The sequence below is a fragment of the Phyllostomus hastatus genome, unplaced genomic scaffold (genome assembly GCF_019186645.2).
Source record: "Phyllostomus hastatus isolate PE091 unplaced genomic scaffold, TTU_PhHast_1.1 phas_contig_277, whole genome shotgun sequence".
Classification (NCBI taxonomy): Eukaryota; Metazoa; Chordata; class Mammalia; order Chiroptera; family Phyllostomidae; genus Phyllostomus; species Phyllostomus hastatus.
The window spans coordinates 128,336-146,079 of NW_025333832.1; the positions used below are offsets into that span (position 1 = coordinate 128,336).

General features: G+C 42.2%; 1 protein-coding gene across 1 annotated transcript; it reads left to right on the top strand.

The window, feature by feature from the left end:
• Positions 1–1,562: 1,562 nt before the first annotated feature.
• Positions 1,563–17,028, top strand: CXCL17 (C-X-C motif chemokine ligand 17). The gene is made up of 4 exons (XM_045838230.1): positions 1,563–1,923; positions 9,972–10,052; positions 10,632–10,733; positions 16,020–17,028. Exons 1-4 carry the CDS (start codon positions 1,845–1,847, stop codon positions 16,115–16,117), a joined length of 360 nt encoding a protein of 119 aa, XP_045694186.1. The 5' UTR covers positions 1,563–1,844; the 3' UTR covers positions 16,118–17,028.
• Positions 17,029–17,744: the final 716 nt, after the last annotated feature.

The following is a 17,744-nucleotide window of genomic DNA, read 5'->3' on the forward strand; positions in this document are numbered from 1 at the left end:
AACTTGACTGTGATGTGGATGGCTAATAGCAAAGCTTGGGTAACCAGGCAATTTTTTTACTGAGTGGATTCATGAAGTGTTTGCCTCAAGTGTGAAGAAATCCCCCCAGGAAAACAATTACCACTCAGGGCACTTCTTGCAACCCGCAGCGCTCCTGCCTGCCCTTCAGGCTCGGAGGCCCTGTCGGCGCCGGGAGTACAGCTTCATCGCTGTCAGGTCCTGACACCTAACACAGCTCCTCTCAGCCAGCCCATGGACCAGCAGGCCATTTCGAATTTTAAGAAACTACACAAAGGCACTGTTTCAGAGGTGTTTTGGGGTGACCTCTGAAACTAATTTAACCCTCAGGGAGTTCTGGAGGGAACATTTTAATATCCTCACTTGCTTGAGACACAGAGACAAGGCATGGGGGAAACTGTCTTCCAGGACCATGTAATCAGCCTGGAAGAAAATGCGGCCTGAGTCTGTTGCTGCAGGAGACTTTGAGGGCTTTGAGGATGAACCTGTGTCTGTTGTGGAGGACAGTGTGTCTCTGGGCATGTCCATGGCTTTGGAGGGGGACGATGACAATGTGGAGGCCCCCAGCACCGAGCTGAGCTCCGAGGAACTCCCACATGTGCAGACGGAGCAACAGCACACGGCAGCTGAGGGGCTCTCTTCAGAGGAGGAGGAGGGAAGGGAGGATATTCAAGGAAATGCTTGGGAAACAGGGAGAACTGAAAAATTTTATTGAAAAGTAGCACCCTGACAAAGAAGTAGCAAACGGAGCAATAAACAAGCTCTAGTGGAACAAAGAGACAAACAGAGAAGGAACCCCAGAGCAGCTACCTGATGTTTTTTATGGAGGGGACGGCCTTTCCCTTGCTCCCTCCCCTCCACAGTCAGTCATTAAAGCTCTCAGCATTAAAGGTAAGCTCTAGTATGCAGATAAGTTTTCATTTCTCACTGTACATTTCATTTCCTTTCTGTTAAATTTTCATTTATGTTTCATGTCCTTTCTATTTTCAAAGGGTTTATTTACAACAGCACATCAGACAAGTATGTATATAAGAAAGCTTAAAATAGCCCTGGCTGGTATAGCTCAGTGGATTAAGCATGGGCCTGTGGATCAACGGGTCATTGGTTCAGTTCCCAGTCAGGGCACATGCCTGGGTTATGGTCCAGGTCCCCAGTAGGGGCCATGTGAGAAGCAACCACACACTGATGTTTCTCTCCTTCTCTCTCTCCCTCCTTTCCCCTCTCTCTAAAAATAAATAAATATATTTTTTAAAGAAAGCTTGAAAAAAGAAAGCTTGGGGGTCTGCAATGGATTAATTCAACTTACATTATTTCTAATTGGAAAAAATGATTCAGCTTTCAAACAAACTGCTTCTCAAATAGCCTTCCGGAACAAATTAAGTTCAAGAACCAAGATTCCACTGCACTCACTTTCTTGCCAGATATTAAGCTACAAGAGTCACTGAAAGGTATAAGGAAATTCAAAGGAGTAAAAAGGCTTGGGAAAGAAATCATAACACACTGTGGGGGAAGGAGGCAGGAAAGAGAAGGGGAGGGCACACATATTGCTGCCAAGTTATCAGTTACTTCTTATGTTCTTAAGAATACTTCATGTCTTTGTTTAGCCAGTTTTACCTCCCAGATTCTCGTAAAGCACATGGTGCAACCTGTTACCTAATGGACCAGCGTCACTTAGCTCCTCTTACCTTCTAAGGGAAACACTGACCTGGGATTAAAGTGCACCAAGCCGTATACAGTGGCCTGAGCCATCCCAAGGAGTCCGGAGCCTCTAACTGGGGACCTTCCACACCCTCTTCAAGTGACTTACAGCAGCACCAACAGTCACGATGAAAGTTCTAATCTCTTCTGTCCTTCTGTTGTTGCTGCTACTGCTGATGTCCATCGTCTCTAGCAACCCAAGTCCAGGTAAATAAGGTTAATTTTCTTATTTTTTTTAAAGATTTACTTTATAGTAAATCTTAAAAGATTTACTTTTTTATTTATTTACTTTTAGAGAGAGGGGAAGGGAGGGGGAAAGAGAGGGAGAGAAACATCAATATGTGAGAGATACATTGGTTGCCTCTTGCATGCCCCCAACTGGGGACCTGGCCCACAACCCAGTCATGTCCTCTGACTGGGAATCGAACTGGTGACCTTTCAGTTTGTAGGCCGGTGCTCAATCCACTGAGCCACACCAACCAGGGCAGATTAATTTTCTATAAAAGGGGGAAACAAGATTTGGGGGTAGAGGGAGAATGTGGCAAAACAGAAAAGAAAATGTGGATCAAAAAACATACATTAAAATGCAGCTCGTTTTCGCTACAGGTATTTGGGGTAAGTTAACCTATCTCATGCCCACTTCCTCATTTACAAAAGGGAGAAGTCTGTACCAGCACCTAAAGAGTGTTGTGAGAGTCAAATGAGACAGCGTATATGAAAATTTAGGGGGAAACTTTCTGACACAGTAGCTGGCAAAGAAAAAATTTTTTTAAATGGGCTCACTTCCTCCCTTACTTCTCCCCCAATCCCATTTCCAAAAGAGTAACGCATTCCCCATGGCCAATCTTGGTGGCAGTGCTGTAAAAGTGTTGAGGGCAACTGTACATTTGAAGAAAACAAGGAAGTCCTTGTTTATATTCTTTTCTTTTAATCCTCACCCGAGGATATGTTTATTGATTTTAGACAGAGAGAAAGGAAGGGAGAGAGAGAGAAAGAAAGAGAAAGAGAAACATGAATGTGAGAGAGAAACATCAGTTGGTTGCCTCCATACATGCCCACACCAGGGACTGAACTTGCAACCTTCTGGCCTATCCGACAACACTCCAACCGAGCCACCCAGCCAGGGCTGTTTATATTCTTTAAAGTTACCAGACATCCGACCAACAATTTTAATGCTATCTAATGGCAAAGTAATAAACTAGAAAAATCATACTACCGGATAGTAACCACATTTGAATCACTAGCCATACCAAGCCTTGTTTTAACAGCTCACCTTTTGGGAAGCAGACCCTTGGTCAGGGTTTTTGAATCAGCTCCAGTGGCCTAGCCCTTAGCGGAACAAACATTCAGAAGAGAGTTCATCCCCATGTATGTTTCTGCTTGAGAGAACCATCTCCCCAAGGGCTGCTTTGACGTAAAATAGCTTTGTTACATAGTCAACATGAACTCAGTCCTAAAATCAGGAGTGGACCCTACTCCACCCCAATTTCAAACTTCTCCCTTGTAAAAAGAGCTTTCTGGAGACTGCTGGGCCCCATGGCCGAGCCCACCATTCTGGAAGAGAAGGATTTTCCATCACTAGGACAGACGCCAAGGCTAGAGTCCTCAGCCTAAAGTCAAAGCTCTAGCCACAACCTGCCTTTCCAGTCCACTCCCCTCCTCTCACTAGCAGACGCTCTGTGCTCCACCTAAACTAGGTGGGAAAAGGTCTTATGCTTTCCCACCAGCTCAGCTTTGCTCGTACACCCAGCTCCAAAACCACCTCCTCTCCACGCCTCCCATGATTCCTCCCGTGACTAGAAGTGAGCTCCACCTCCTGGAAACATGCTTATCCCTAATGGACTCTCTCTTTTGCACTTACCATAGTCTGCCTTACACTGAGGGTATTGGCCTGCCTCTCCTACCTCCACCCCCACCCTTTTAGACTGCAGCCTCTTTGATGGCACAATCTCGTGTATTGTTTCCATATCCCTCACACTATCCAGCCCAGTACTCAGTAAATATTTGCTAAGTGAAAGAATAAATTCTCAAGTGTGCTTGATGACTCTACACTGAGGTTTGATAGCAGCTCTGTTAACATTTGGGGCTGGATGGTTCTCTGTTGTAGGGGGGGGTTATTCTGTGCATTGTAAGATGTTCAGCAGCATCCCTGTGGCCTCTCCCCACTAGATGCCAGTAGCAGCCTCCCCGATCCCTTAAGGTAGCCAAAAATATCTCCAGACATTGCCAAATGGCCCCTGAAGGGGCAAACCACTCCCCAGTTGAGAGCCAACCACTGCTCCATGTGAACAGTTCTCAAACCTGCTCCCCCTAGATGTACCCAGACCTTCAGCCTTGAAGCTGGGGAATCTAGATTCAAATCCTGGCTCTCCCGCTTACTTTTCAACCCCGGGCAACTTCCTTCACTTTTTTGAACTTCAGTTTTATCATATTTCAATGAATAAAATGCCAGTTAGAAAACACATTTTTTGTGAAGATTGAATGACCTGTAGTGTGTACCTAGTAAGAGGTGAAGAAATGGACTGGGTAAAATTTCTAATTTCCTGAATCAGGAAAGTTCTCCGTGCCACCAGGTAACGAACGCTATTAGCAGCCACATCAGGTGGCTGGAGGCCAGGTTTAAGGCTTGTTTCCCAGCCAAGCATAGTATTGCAACACCAGGTTAAGTCTGGCTAGAGGAAATGATGCCCTACCATCACCACAAAATATTCTCAAAGTAAAACTTCTTACTTTACCTCTTAAAATAACCACATACATGCACAATATGCTTTTCACAGGAGAAAGGAGGAAAAGATAAGTGAGAATATAGAGAATTTAGGAAATAAATTACTTATAATAATAGTCTACTCACTACTTATAATACTACTTATTAATTATAAAATTACTTATAATAGTAGCTGACATGTGTTAAGCAATCCTGTGTGGCAGGCACTGTTCTGAGCACTTAACACATTTTATCTGATTGTGTCCTCACAAAAATCTAATGTACTTTTTTAATCTTTAACTTTTCACTTTTCAGACTTTCAAAAATGTAAAAATAATCAGAGTTCTACCCTGGCCAGGTGGCCCAGTTGGCTGGGGCGTCATCTCATACACCAAAAGGTTGTAGGTTTGATTCCCAGTCAGGGCGCATATGGGAGGCAACAAATTGATGTCTCTCACTCTCTCTCTCTCTCTCTCTCAACTTAATAAAAAATATATCCTCAAGTGAGGATTTTTTAAAAGTTTTTAAAAAATAATAATCAGAATTCCAGCATGTCCTTCATCCAGTTTTTTCCACAAATAACACCTTACATAACCATACTATGATGATACAATACTATTAACTAATGTACAAATATTCAAATTTTTCTAATCATATCATTAATGTCCTTTTCCTAGTCCAGAATCCACTCTAGAATCCTATACTATTTGAATAAAGTCATCATGTCTCCTTGGTCCACTCCAACATAGAGTATTTTCTTAGCTTTCCTTGCCTTTCTTGACCTTGACACTTTTGAAGCCTACTAGTCAGGTACTTTGTAGAACTTCCCTTAATTTGGGTTTGTTTGATGTTTCCTCATAATAAAGTTCAGAGTTTGAATTTTTGGCAAGAACACCATAAAAGTGATGCCTGCCTTCTCAGTACACCACATCAAGAAGTCTCATGATAAAATATTCATTGTATCATGCTGCTGATGTTAACTTTGAACACTTCATTACTGCTGATGTTAACTTTGAACACTTTGTTAAGGTGGTGTCTGCCAGATTTCTCTACTGTCAAGTTAATATTTTTCCCATTGTAATTCCTAAGTATCTTGTAAAGGGGTACTGTGAGACTATGAGACTATGCAAATAGTCTGTTTCTTCTCATCATATTTTGCCCATTAATTTTTAAAATCCATTGATAATTAATGGATTTAATTTCTGTCTACAATAGGTATTTCTATGGCATTAGTCAAATGGTGGTTTTTTTATTTCCATCATTCCTTCTATGTTTATTAATTAAAATTCTACTATAAGAAAGAACTGTTCTGCCCTGGCTGGTTTGGCTCAGTGGGTTGAAGGCCAGCCTGCAAACAGAAAGGTCACCTGTTCAATTCCCAGTCAGGGCACATGCCTGAGTTGCAGGCCAGGTCCCCAGTAGGGGGTGTGTAAGAGGCAACCAATTGAACCAACTGATGTGCACATTGATGTTTCTCTCTCTCTCTTTCTCCCTCCCTTCCCCTCTCTCTAAAAATAAATAAAGTCTTTAAAAAATAAAAGAAAGAACTGTTCTTTCTCTCCCATGTATTCAATTACTTATTAATATAAGTAAAGACTCACAAATATTTATGTATTATAATCCATTACTATCATTCTTTATTATGTTCTTCATATTGTCCCAAAATTAGCCATTGAGCGCTCCTATAAGTTAGTTTCTATGTCTTTTTTCTTTCTTTCTTTTTTTTCTTTTTTGAGAGAGAGGGGAAGGGAGGGAAAAAGAGAAGAAGCAAAACCTCAGTGTGTGGTTGCCTCTCATGTACCCCCTACTGGCACGAGGACCTGGGCACGACCTGGCCCACAACCCAGGCATGTGCTCTGACTGGGAATCAAACCAGCAACCTTTTGGTTCAAAGGCTGGTGCTCAATCCACTGAGCCACACCAGCCAGGGCTAGTTTCTATGTCTTTTTAACATTTTTTTTAGCAATTCTGACACCACAAGACATTTCAGGCTTATTTTGTACTTTCCTGCCCCAGCCATTTCTTGGAGGAGCCCTGGTTTCTCTTATGGGAGAATAGTATTAGGTAGTTATTGCCCTTTGGTTCTAGGTGCTAGTTCTTCTGAGCCCTCTAGTGGACAAAGCTAGGAAATAGATATATGAATACAAACACATATGCACTACTAGTCCCATTCTACGTATTAGGTAAATGAGGCACAGAAAAGTTAAGTAACTTGTCCAAAATCATAAAGTTAGTATGTGGTGGAATTGGGAAACTGAAATAATGACAGAACTACCACAAATCCTAACAAGTGAAAGTAACTTTTTATACATACAAGTCAGCAAAACCCAACAAGCCTAACATTCCAGCATAGACACTCTCTTTGGGAAATAACTAGAAGTCAGCAATTATAACTACAGTGAAAACTATCATGTACTGAACACCTGCTTGGACACTGGGCACCCACAGTATCTCATTTAGTGCTAACAAATCTGCAAAGTAGAGACTCCTGTACTTGTTTTACAGATCAGAGAGCCAAAAATTAAAGAAGCTAAGTGACTTACCTAAGACTACATAGTTAAGTGGCAGAACAAGCAGTTAATCCCAGTTCTATCTGGATATAAAATCTGTGCTTATTCCACTGTGTCAGTATTTTCCAAAACTGATTTTAGGTAGAACATAAAGCAGCTTTTACTTTAATAGTTATATGTCCATTTTAATGCATGTTAGGAAAAAATCTAAGCATGTAATCAAACCCATAATCTCACAAATAATATTACATAGGATAAGGCTATTTTAAGTAAATTAAATTAAAGAAAAATATGAAGTAAACAATAGTAGAGGAGGAACAAGCAATAGCAAAAATTCTAATGGTGGCCTATAAATGCAGCTTCAGTCACACTGAAATATTAGAGTCATGCAGAGCTGCAGAAAGTACAACTCCTGGACCTGAATTTTAGTTCTAAATTAGTCTCTATTATCTTTATGAACTTGGCCTTTTCATTTACTCTCTCTGGGCCTCAGTTTCCTCACCTGAAAAATAAAAGATAGTGATTTAGCTAATTAGTACAACCACTTTTTTAAAGATTTTATTTATTTATTTTTAGAGAGAGGGAAAGAGAAGGAGAAAGAGAGAGAGAGAAACATCATTGTGTGGTTGCCTCTCACATGCCCCCCACTAGGGATCTGGTCCACAACCCAGGCATGTGCCCTGACTGGGAATCGAACCAGTGACCCTTTGGTTCACAGTCCACACTTGATCTCCTGAGCTACACCAGCCAGGAGTGCAACCATTTAAAAAGCAATTTCATAACAACATCAAGAAACATAGAACTGTTCTTAACTTTTGACACAAAAATTTCATTTTAGGAAATTTTGCCCAAGGCAATAATACAAAATTTGGAAAATAGTTACAAGCACACAGAAATGTATCAATATGCAAAAATAAAGCAATCTAAATATTCAGCTCTGGGAAAACAGTTAAATAAGTTAGGGCAACGTATATTTGTTAGCAGTGTTGTGCCATCATTAAAAATGAAGAGGACACAGCAACACAGCTTACGAAGTACACAAAAAGAAATGTGCTCACATACTATGGTTATCACTGTATAAAGAAAATCATATGCAGAAACATGCCAAAATACCAAAAGTTAGTAAGAATGAAGATTTCTTCATTTGTACTTTCCAGTTCCTCTGGCTCTAACATTCTGGGGCTTTTCCCTGGAACTAGGAGAAGTCAGGCGAGGATAAAATATTAGAAGAGTTTGGATGGCAGGGGCTATGCCTGTTTAAATTACTTTAACAGCACTCAGAACAGCACATGAAAACATTTAGAAACTGGAACTTGAGGAAATGAGGCAACGCCCTCCATCTGTGTGGGAGAAAGGGCACAGGCCTGGGAAACAGGAAACATTTGCCCTGAACCAGACGCTCTCTAAGGCCCTCTCCGCACAACTGGTCTGTCCACCTATTGGACAAATATTTACCAAGAGCCCAATATGTGTCGGGAACCACACAGCCAAATGACTACTGGTTCAGAGGCTACAAGGGAAAAAGATTTTTAGTGTGCTCGGGCTGCCATACCAAAATATCACAGACTGCGTGGCTTAACCAACAGAAATTTACTTTCTCACAGTTCCAGGAGCTAGAAGTCCAAGATCAACGTATTGACAAGTTTGGTTTCTTCCGAGGCCTGCCTCCTAGGCTTGCAGATGGACCTCTTCCTGGTCCCTTCTCTGCACACATACATCCCTGGTGTTTCTTTGTGTATTCAAATCTCTTCCTCTACAAGGACTCCATTCAGACTGGATTAGCCAACCATAACAGCTTCAGTTTAACTCAGTCACCCCTTGAAGGGCTCTATCTCCAAACACAGTCATTCTAAGGTACTGAGGATTAGAATCTTAACATGAATTTTGGGAGGGACACGTTTCAGTCCACAACAGATTTCAAACAACAAACTGTAATTGTGTAACATGGGGCTGCATTCAAATATGATGGGGATTCATGGAAGGCATAATCAATTCTGACAGGAATATCAGAAACCGCTATACAGAGGATGCATCATCTGGGCCTAGTTCTAGTTCCAGAACCTCAAGTCTATATATAAACCATCATCCTTGATTGTCACAAAAATATCTCAGGTATCACAAAATGGAAATAAGACAGCATCAGGTGATAAGGCATACCTAAATAGAGGCCAAAGGAGGAATGGCTTTTGTTCCAGAGGGGCAAAGGTAAATACCATCCTTTTAGAGTAGAACTGGGATTAGGGATTCAAATACTGCAAACTTGGAGGTCAGTGAAGATCCTGATGGGTTTACGCAGATTATGATCCTTCCTCTCATTCCTGAAGTTATGAGGATTTTAATGTGTGTGTTGGGGGGAAGGTCTTTATTAAGCCCCATTTTCTGTCCTCTCTTCCATCCAGAAGCCATTCTTTCTCCACCTACCTCAAGCTAAGCTATTCTCTAGGCTGGATTTTCAACCTCAATTCCTTAACCATTTAAGATGCTCTTCTCTTGCCCTGGCTGGTGTGGCTCAGTGGATTGAGTGCCGGCCTGTGAACCAGGGGGTCACAGGTTCCATTCCCAGTCAGGGCACATGCCTGGGTTGCAGGCCAGGTCCCCAGTCGGGGGGTGCATGAAAGGAGGCCACACATTGGTATTTCTCTCCCTTTCTCCCTCCCTTCCCCTCTCTCTATAAATAAATAAATCCTTTTTAAAAAATATTTTTTTTATTTATTTTTAGAGAGGGAAGGGAGGGAGATAGAGACAGAGAGAGAAACATCAATGTGTGGTTGCTGGGGGTTATGGCCTGCAACCCAGGCATGTACCCTGGCTGGGAATCGAACCTGCAACACTTTGATTCGCAGCCCGCGCTCAACCCACTGAGCTACGCCAGCCAGGGCCTAAATAAATAAATCTTTAAAAATACAGTACTTGAGGTAAAATACTCCTAGATCCCTGAGTAAAAAAAGGGAAAGAAATGGAAAACTGTACTAAACTGGGGACCGTTGCTGTTGGCCCCTTCCCTTTCCAGTGCCTAGAAGTGACCTGTTTCCTTCCAACAGGGGTCGCCACAGGCCAGAGGGACCGACGCCAGGCTTCTGGGAGGTGGATCCAGGAAGGTGGCCAAGAATGCGAGTGCAAAGGTCAGTAACTCAGTATCAACAACATCGATGCACCATCTATACCCCACCTCTCTCCCCTGAGTCCCCGAACCCATTCCATCTCCACCAGCCAGCATGTGCACCACCAACACCAGCTTTCTTCCTGAGTCTCCTCCGAGGGCTGGACTCCAGCGAAAAGCTGGCTAAATCTCTGCCTGCCTCTTCCCTCTTACTTTTTCCCTAAGAACCCAGGGTTGCCTTCCAAAAGCTTTCTGGATCTTACTCTCACCTTATTTTATTCACAAATAATACTAAATCAGACAGGCAAAATGGCTTGCCCCACATAAAGCAGCTACTAAAAGGATGACATATATCTAGGTCTTATTCCTCATTTTCTGGTCTCCCTAATGATATCCTGCTGCCCTCTCTACACCTGCCACAGATTCTTGCCAACACAGGTCAGGAGAAACTGCTCAGAAATATATAGATATAACTGGGTATCTCCACTGTTCTATGTTGACCCTTTTGGCCATCCTATAGCAGTATAAAAAAGCAAAGATCCTACTTCCAACTCTCAGACATGTTAACCCTCCCATCTAAGCAACAACCCTGTTATTTCAGACTGGTTCCAGAGAGCTCCGACGAGAAAACTCATGGCAGTGCTCAGGCTGCCAAAGAAGCAGTGTCCCTGTGATCATTTCAAGGGCAATGTGAAGAAAACCAGTAAGTTTCAAAAGTGTGACCTTCCTTCTTTTGCAGGAAGTCACTCAGGGGGAACAACTAGAGATGAAGCTGGGGTTGAGGAGAGAAGATAGAGGTGAAATGAAGACCAGGGGAAACATCTGAGTCCTTTCTACTCATGTCGACTTGTGGGGAAACAGGAAGAGGAAGAGGAAGAAAAGCAGGATACAATTCTCCTAGAACTAGAACAGTTTCACCAAAGTCTTAGACTTTAGCTCTCCGTTGTGGAGGGAGATGGGGCTGTTGGGGACCTGGACATTGACCTCTGAAAATGACACATGTCAATGTCAAAGAGAACTTTTTTTTTTTAGGGTCAGATGCAACTTATTTTATATTCTCCATTGCCATTTGTCCCCCTTACAAACAGAATTTGATTCTGCCATAGTGTAGCAGGTTTTTTCAATTGATTGATTTGCACAGAGAGAGGAAGGGAGAGAGAGAAAGAGAGAAATATCGATTTGTTGTTCCTCTTATTTATGCATTAGTTGGTTGATTCTTGTATGTGCCCTGACCAGGGATGGAACTGCAACCCTGGCGTATTGGAACAATGCTCTAAGTGACTGAGCTACCCAGGTAGGGCCTAGTCTAGCAGTTTTTAAATGTCATATAAAATTAAGTTGGTAAGCCCTGACTGGCATGGCTCCGTGGGTTGGGCATCGTCCCACAAAGCAAAAGGCTACCAGTTAGATTCCGGGTCAGGGCACGTGCCTGGATTGCAGGCTTCGTCCTTGGTTGGGGCTGTGTGAGAGGCAACCAACTGATGTTTCTCTCACACATCAATGTTTCTCTCCCTCTCTTTCTCCTCAGCCCCTTCCCCTCTCTCTAAAAATAAATAAATAAAAATTTTTAAAAAGTAAATTGGTAAATGTTAAGCTGATTGATATTATCATATTATCAAGAATGGGATAAATTGGGCCCTGGCCAGGTAGCTCAGTTGATCAGAGCATCATCTTGATACACCAAGGTTGCAGGTTTGATCCCAACTCAGGGCACATAGAAGAAGCAACCAATGAATACATAAATAAGTGAAACAACAAACTGATGTTTCTCTCTCTCTCTCTCTAAAATTAATCAATAAAAAATGGGATAAATCAGGATCCTTATCACTGTTGATGGAAGTAAAATACATGGTACTACTTATCAAAAATGTAAATATGTATACCTGTTAACCCGGTAATCTCACTTCATGGTATCTCTAGTATAGAATACTTGCATGGATACTCAAAGATATATATGTATAAGAATATAAGGGACTTCCAGCAAGATGGAGGAATAGGTGGATGCACCGTACCTCCACGCACAACCAAGATTAGAACAACAACAATTTAGAGCCAGAGTAACACCCAGAACTGATAGAGGATTTATCTTGAATGGAAGTTGGACAGCCAAGAAGTTGAAGTAGACCCATTCATCCAGACCAGTACAAGGGGCGGAGAGAACCAGCCAGGAGCCAGGCGGGCGCAGGTCAGCGGCGCGCGGAGGTCAGGGAGAACTTGGCGCGAACTCAGAGCGCAAGCCATCCAGGGCGTGCAAGATCGCAGCGGTGGACCCTGAGTACACAAGCAGCAGCTGGCGGACCCAGTGAGGCGGCGACTGTGGACCAGGGCAGAGCTCGCAACCCAGGATCCCAGAGAAAGGACTGAGATCCCAGGAGAATGGAACTACCGCCATTGTTCCATCCCATCCCCGCTCCCACCCCCGCCCCCACATATAACATCACAATCTAGTGACTGGGGTGCCCAGCCCCGGTGAACACCCAAGGCTCCGCCCCTCACCGTAACAGGAGTGACCAGACCGGGAAAAAAAAGGAAAAAAAAGAGAGAGACAGGGAGAGACATGTTTCCAACAGAAGAACAGATCAGTCCCCCAGGACTCATCCTTTTGAGTGACCAAGAAATAGCCAATTTATCAGATGCACAGTTCAAAACACTGGTGATCAGAAAGCTCATGGAATTGGTTGATTTTGGGTGCAAATTAGATGAAAAAATGCAGGTTACCATAAAAGAGATGAAAGAAGATACACGGAGGAGAGCCAATAGTGAAGGGAAGGAAACTGGGTCTCAAAACAATACAGTGGACCAGAAGGAATACAGAAACAACCAAGCAGGAAAGCATGAAGAAATAAGAATTCAAAAAAATGAGGAGAAGATTAGGAGCATCCAGGACATCTTTAAACGTTCCAACATCCGAATTATAAGGGTACCAGAAGGGGAAGGGGAAAAGCAACAGATTGAGCACATATTTGAACAAATAATAAAGAAGAACTTCCCCAATCTGGCAAAAGAAATAGTCCTCCAAGAAATCCAGGAAGCTCAGAGAGCCCCAAAGAAGTTGGACCCAAGAAGAAACACACCAAGACACATCATAATTACATTAGCCAAGGTAAAAAAGAAGGAGAGAATCCTAAAAGCAGCAAGAGATAAGGGGACAGTCACCTACAAAGGAGTTCCCATCAGACTGTCAGCTGATTTCTCAAAAGAGACCTTACAGGCAAGAAGGGGCTGGAAAGAAATATTCCAAGTCATGAAAGACAAGGACCTACATCCCAGATTGCTCTATCCAGCAAAGCTTTCATTTAGAATAGAAGGGCAGATAAAGTGCTTCTCAGATAAGGTCAAGTTAAAGGAGTTCATCATCACAAAGCCCTTATTTTATGAAATGTTAAAGGGACTTATCTAAGAAAAGAAGATTAAAAAAAACATGTATAGTAAAAGGACAGCAAACTCACAATTATTAACAACCACACCTAAAGCAAAACCAAAAGAAACTAAGCAAACAACTAGAACAGGAATAGAACTACAGAAATGGCGGTCACATGGAGGGTTAGCAACAGGGGAGTGGGAGGAGGAGAGAGGGGGGAAAGGTACAGAGAATAAGTAGCATAGAATGTAGGTTGAAAATAGATAGGGGGAGCGTAAGAATAGTACAGGAAATGTAGAAGCTAAAGAACTCATAAGTATGACACATGGACATGAACTAAAGAGGGGGAATGTGGGTGGGAGAGGATGTACAGGGTAGAGGGGAGTGAAGGGGGAAAATGGGACAACTGTAATAGCATAATCAATAAAATATATTTTTAAAAAGAATTTAAAAAATGAATATAAAAAAGAATATAAATTATAGCAGTATTTGTATTAACAAATAAATAGAAATTTAAAATGCTTATCAGCCCTGGCTAGTGTGGCCAGTTGGTAGGAGCATGTTCCATAGATTGAAAGGCTGCAGGAAGGCAACCAACCAATGTTTCTCTCTCACATTGATGCCTCTCTCTCTCTCTCTCTCTCTCTCCCCCTCTCTCTCTCTCCTTCTCCCTCCCTCTCCCTTCTTTTCTCTTTAAAATCAATTAACAAATCCTTGGATGAGAATTTGAAAAAAAGGAAAACAAAAAGAAGATTATAAAAAAAAAGAATTCTTGCAGATCAATCAAAGGAAGGCAGGCAACACAACAAATAGGCAAAAGACTCAAATCAGCTATTTGGAGACAAGGAAATCCAAATAGCTAATAGGCATGAAATGGCACACATACCATTAATTGGGACAATGGGAGCTAAAACCAAACAGATACCACTATAAACCACCATACTGACAAATAATTTAAAGTCTGATGATATCAAGTGTTGGCAAAGAGTAGGGAACAAAGACACTCATATCCTGCTAATGGAAGTGTAAACTGGCAAATCATTTTGAAAAACTGCCGGCAGTATCTACTAAAGTTTAAGCTCTGTCGCCAAGCTAAATGGTTGAGTACTCATAAGAAATGCAGGCTGATACACACCAGGAGACATGTACAAGAATTTTATAGCAGCATTGCTTATAACTACCCCAAACCAAAAATTAACCAATAAATAGTGGTATGTTCAAATATTATAGATCAGTGAGAATAAACAAACGCATAACAAAGTAAATGAATCTAGCCCTGGCTGGCGTAGCTCAGTGGATTGAGCGTGGGCTATGAACCAAAGTGTTGCAGATTCGATTCCCAGTCAGGGTACATGTCTGGGTTGCAGGTCATGACCCCCAGCAACCACACATTGATGTTTCTCTCTCTCTCTCTTTCTCCCTCACTTCCCTCTCTAAAAATAAATAAAATAAAATCTTTTTTAAAAAGTAAATGAATCTTACAAACATAACATTGTATAAAAGTAACCAAGACACAAGAAAATAGCTACAGTATGACTTCATATAAAGTTTAACAATAGGCAAAATTAGCTCTGGATGGTGTGGCTCAGTGGATTGAGCATGGGCTGCGAACCAGAGGGTCACCGGTTTGATTCCCAGTCGGAGCACATGCCTGGGTTGTGGGCCAGATCCCCTGTGGGGTCCACATGGGAGGCAACCACACACTGATGTTTCTCTCCCTCTCTTTCTCCCTCCCTTCCCCTCTCTCTAAAAATAAAATATTTTAAAAAATAATAAATAAAATTTAAAAAAATAGGCAAAATTAGCCCCAGTTGGTGGCTCAGTTGGTCATAGCGTCATCCAGTAACAGAAAGGCTATGAGTTTGATTCCCAGTCAGGGCACATACCTGGGCTTCAGGTTCAAACCCCAGTCCAGGTCCAGGCACCTAAGATTCCCCAGTTTGGGCGCCTCAGGGCAGCCAATTGATTTTTCTCTCTCACATCAATGTTTCTCTCTCCCTCCCTTTCTCTGTCCCTTCTTCTCTCTCTAAAAAACAATGCAAAAAATGTCTTCAGGTGAGGATAAAAAATTTTTTTAAAAATAGGCAAAATTAAACTAAATTATTTAGGAATAGATAAGTGGTAAAACAATAATGAAAAAAGTAAATGCTTAGTATAAAAGTCAGGGGGCAAGGGAGGATAGTGATCAGAAAAGGAGGGAGTTGCTGACAATATTCTACTTCTAGGCCTGAGTAGGTTCATGAGCATCTGCTCTATAACTATTTATTGAACTGCACATAGAAGTTTTTATGGACTCCTATAGATGTATAAACATTTTGCAATAATAAAAGATTTGTTAAAGATGCAGAGCAAAATAATTCATGTATAGTATAATTTTAATTTTTAAACTTAATAGTTTATATACAAAAAGATATGGAAGACTATATATTAAACTATTAACAATTGTTTGTTCTGGGGGATGGGGAGTGGAGTTTGAGGGGTTTGTCCTTTTATATTTTTTACTGGATATATTTTTTAATTTTAAGTTTTTCTACTGGACAAATCTTACTTTCATAACTTTAAAAGTTCTCATAAAAATTAAATTTAAAAATGTTTAACACTAGTCTTTCCCCTTTATTTTCACCATAGGACACCGCAGGCACCACCGGAAGTCAAACAAGCACGTCAGAGCCTGCCGGGAATTTATCAAACGTTGTCAGCTAGCAAGCTTTGCTCTGCCTCTATAGGAGCTCTGAGGGCTCCCTCTCCCAGTGAAACATTCTCAGTCAAGAAGGAGTCAGCACACCTAGAGAATGTCCTCCCACCTCAAGCCCCTTCTCCCTGTCCCCACTTCCTAAATCATTCCAGTGATCTCAAAAAGCAAGTTTTCCAAGATTATTTTGATGATTGCTCCCTCTAGTGCTTTCCCTTGTCAGCCTTTTCCCATGCCTTCTCATTCATTGAATCCAGGCTTCATTGAATCTTAATTACCTGAAAGAAACCAGGAAGCCCCAGCTTCCTAGCTGGTTCCACCTGACCTTAAATACAACCAGGCAAGTAGCAGGAAGAAGTCAGTAAATATAATTAAATATAACAGGTCAAAATAATTTTTTTCAAATGGGGTCTGGCAACTCACATTCAAGACAGATGACCCATTCTAGCCTGTTCACTCCAAACTCAACCCAGATTCTACATCTACACATACTTCTTCCCACCATCTGTCCCTCCCTCCCTCTCTCTTACTCTCTCCTGCCCAACTTTTTATTCTTTTACTCTTTCAACAAACCCTTTCTGAGGTAAGACCCAAATGGGGAAACTAAAGCAGGTATGGCAATGAACTAGACATGGTCTTGTTAAACATAATATAGGTTTAAAAAAATGGTCATTTCCTAGCATGTAGAACACCTTTAGGATTCATGATTGTTATCATCATCAAGGGTCATTGTCCTCTGTGTTTCCAAACTAGTACAGAAGACACGGTATATGCAGAACCATAGGTCCAGGGCAAGAGAGATGATATAGAAGATCTCAAATGCCATTGAAAAGGGCTTCAAGCTGTAACAAAATGGAAGTGAAATTATAAAGCAATAATATAAGGTAATTAAACCGGCAACCATTTGAAAAAATGAATAAAGAGGAAAAGACTATTACAACAGTATAGAGACAGCCTTCCCCTCTGATCCTTCCCTCAAACATCAGAAGAAGGGCGGGGGCCAGGGGAGGAACACTCATCCAGAATCTGGCTTCTGTCAGCTCAGAGGACTAAGTTGGGATGTTGCCTTATGAGGAGAAAAAAAAAAATTTTTTTTAACTGAGCGGTGAGTGGGGTGGGGCTCTATTTATGACACAAGAGGGCAAGCCCCTCCCCTCTGGTAGAAGAGTGCTGGGCACACGGCCGCCTCCTGTTTCTAATCCATCCTCACACCGCTGGAGGCACAGGAGAGCCTCACTTGGCACAGGAGTGGGGGCCACCAGTGGTCAGCTCACTTGTCCACTGCCAGGAATGCCAGGGTAAAGGATTGGAACCCAAAGGAAGGTGTCATCATGAGGAATCAATGAGACATCTGTGACACAAGAGGCCTGGGTGGGAGGCCAGAAGGATGAAGCCTGGGAGATCCACATCTCCCACGAGGGAAATAACAACAGTGGAGCCAGGTTCTAAGTCAGTAACTGGGCCTGACTGGGAACCTGAGCCACCCCAGACACCTATCACCCAGCCAGAGCCTGGCCCAGAAAAGACACTCACAGCACAGCCAGCACCTAAGACCCAGCAGGGACCCAATACCCAACAGGAGGCTGCTTCCCAGCAAAGACCCCTCACTCAGCAGGAGCCCCTTGCCCAACATGAAGCTGAATCCCAGCAGGAAACTAGAG

Bases quoted from the DNA above. Each gene is read 5' to 3' on its own strand.
- CXCL17 (XM_045838230.1), top strand. From the start codon at position 1,845: ATGAAAGTTCTAATCTCTTCTGTCCTTCTGTTGTTGCTGCTACTGCTG. The intron at 1,924-9,971 runs GTAAATAAGGTT...TCCTTCCAACAG, and splicing joins CTCTAGCAACCCAAGTCCAG to GGGTCGCCACAGGCCAGAGG. The intron at 10,053-10,631 runs GTCAGTAACTCA...CTGTTATTTCAG, and splicing joins CCAAGAATGCGAGTGCAAAG to ACTGGTTCCAGAGAGCTCCG.